General features: G+C 56.5%; 1 protein-coding gene across 1 annotated transcript in view; it reads left to right on the forward strand.

Moving 5' to 3' along the window:
- The window catches only part of LOC103598000 (aldehyde dehydrogenase family 3 member B2-like), a 5,296-nt gene extending 3,553 nt beyond the window's left edge, over positions 1-1,743 (forward strand). Inside the window, exons 8-10 of the mRNA XM_008581908.1 lie at positions 3-122; positions 813-912; positions 1,191-1,743. Coding sequence (XP_008580130.1) covers positions 3-122; positions 813-912; positions 1,191-1,375 — 405 coding nt within the window. The 3' untranslated portion in view covers positions 1,376-1,743. The remainder of the gene's footprint in view (positions 1-2; positions 123-812; positions 913-1,190) is intronic.
- The last annotated feature ends 158 nt before the right edge of the window (positions 1,744-1,901 follow it).

Here is a 1,901-nt window from a genome sequence, read left to right on the forward strand (position 1 = left end):
AGGAGGAGATCTTTGGGCCCATCCTGCCCATTGTGAACGTGAGGAGCCTGGATGAGGCCATTGACTTCATCAAGCGGCGGGAGAAGCCCCTGGCCCTGTACGCCTTCTCCAACAGCAGCCAGGTGGGCACGGCCATGCTGGGGACAACAGAGGGGCCAAAATGGGTATAGACTGGCCACCTTCCCTCTCACAGCCCTCCCTGGGGAGGCTTTGGGGAAGCAGATGTCTCAAATGTGACTATTTTCTAGGCTGCATGGTTTGACTGCATCCTATACAAGGACACCTGGCAGAGGGGGCAGAGGGGGAAGAGGAGGCTGGGGCAGGGTCAAAACCCACCAGGTGCATGGCCGGTCGGCTGTCCGTCCTGACTGAGCAGCCTCCACCAGGAGGAAGAGGTGCTTTTTTCTATCTGGCCTTTCCAGAGAGCCCCCTTTTCCTGACCAGTGCAACGGTTCTATGTGGGCAAGCAGAAGCCCTGAGTGGGTTGGGGGAGAGCAAGGGAGGACCAGGTCACAGGTGGGACTTGCACACCTCAGTGCAGCGTCTCATGGCCATGGGTTCCATGCTGCGGGTCTTCCTCCATCTTTGCATCATGGTAATAACCATCTTGGGCACCTAAACATCACTGAAAAGGTGTCACTTGTAGAAGGTGCCTAGGGGAGAGACGATTGTTCAGTCGGGGGTGGAGAAGGGCAAGGCATTGGAGATGCTGTAGTCCTCTGCCTCCCTGTGGGATGCTCAGGGCTCAAGCCCTCTTCCCCGATGATTGGAACCCATTACCCCCGCTCTTCCCCTTCCCCCCTCCCCCCCAGGTAGTGAACCAGATGCTGGATCGGACCAGCAGCGGCAGCTTCGTAGGCAACGAGGGCTTTATCTACCTGACGCTGCCATCCCTGCCACTAGGGGGAGTCGGTGAGTCTCTGCTCTGTCCCGCCCACAGCCCGAGGAAGCTTGGGTTTGTTACCCCAGACCCAGGAAGTCCCTCATTCACTGTTCAACCTTGATCCATGCCTTGGGCCTCTCAAGGCCTCAGTTTCCCGGTCTGTAAAATGGCTCTTAGAATGGCCTGGCTCTCTCTGAGCTCCCTGCCAGCAGTGCGGGCTTCTGGTCTGGGCGGTGGGCTGTGGCTGAGGCTGGAGCATAGGTCTGGATGGGCTGTTCTCAGCCCTTCACTTTCTGTGCCCATGCAGGCAACAGTGGGATGGGCAGGTACCACGGCAAGTTCTCCTTCGACACCTTTTCCCACCACCGCGCCTGCCTGCTCTCCTACCCAGGCCTGGAGAAGCTCAAAGAAATCCGCTACCCACCCTTTACTTACTGGAAGCAGCAGCTGATAAGCTGGGCCCTGGACTCCCAGAGCTGCACCCTTCTGTGAGCACTCGCCCCCTCCAACACCACAGCTTCAGTCCCTCTGTCTTGCGGCCCATGGCTGCTCGGCCCCTGACCTACCCTGGGCTGCCAGTTGCTGGCCCCATGCTCAGTCATCCCTGAAAGGCAGCTGTCCATTCCAGGGTGTAAAGATCCCACTCCTGGGGCTTTGTCTGAACAGATCCCTGGCTAGACAGGACCTCTAGATGGTCCAGTCCCTTTCAGGGCCAAAGTCCCCTCCGCAGCCTCCTGACAGATTCATTGACCTTCTGCTAAGATATGTCTGGTAATGGAGAGAGAAACCTGTCCCCCAAAGGTTGGGCAGATTCTGTGGTTAAAGAGAATCTATAAATTGTCAGATCTATAAATAGGATCCCAAAAGAGCAGTTCCTAACAGCTCCATTCATAACTGGTTTGGGGAGCTGGGTATGTCTGACCTAAAGTGATCTGATCTTGAACCCAGACCTGGCCAACTGGTGATATCTGCCTGAAATGTGTCATTGACAAGAATTCTGATGCTGCGTGTGGAATCA

The sequence above is a fragment of the Galeopterus variegatus genome, unplaced genomic scaffold (genome assembly GCF_000696425.1).
Source record: "Galeopterus variegatus unplaced genomic scaffold, G_variegatus-3.0.2 Scaffold2486, whole genome shotgun sequence".
In the NCBI taxonomy this organism is placed as follows: domain Eukaryota; kingdom Metazoa; phylum Chordata; class Mammalia; order Dermoptera; family Cynocephalidae; genus Galeopterus; species Galeopterus variegatus.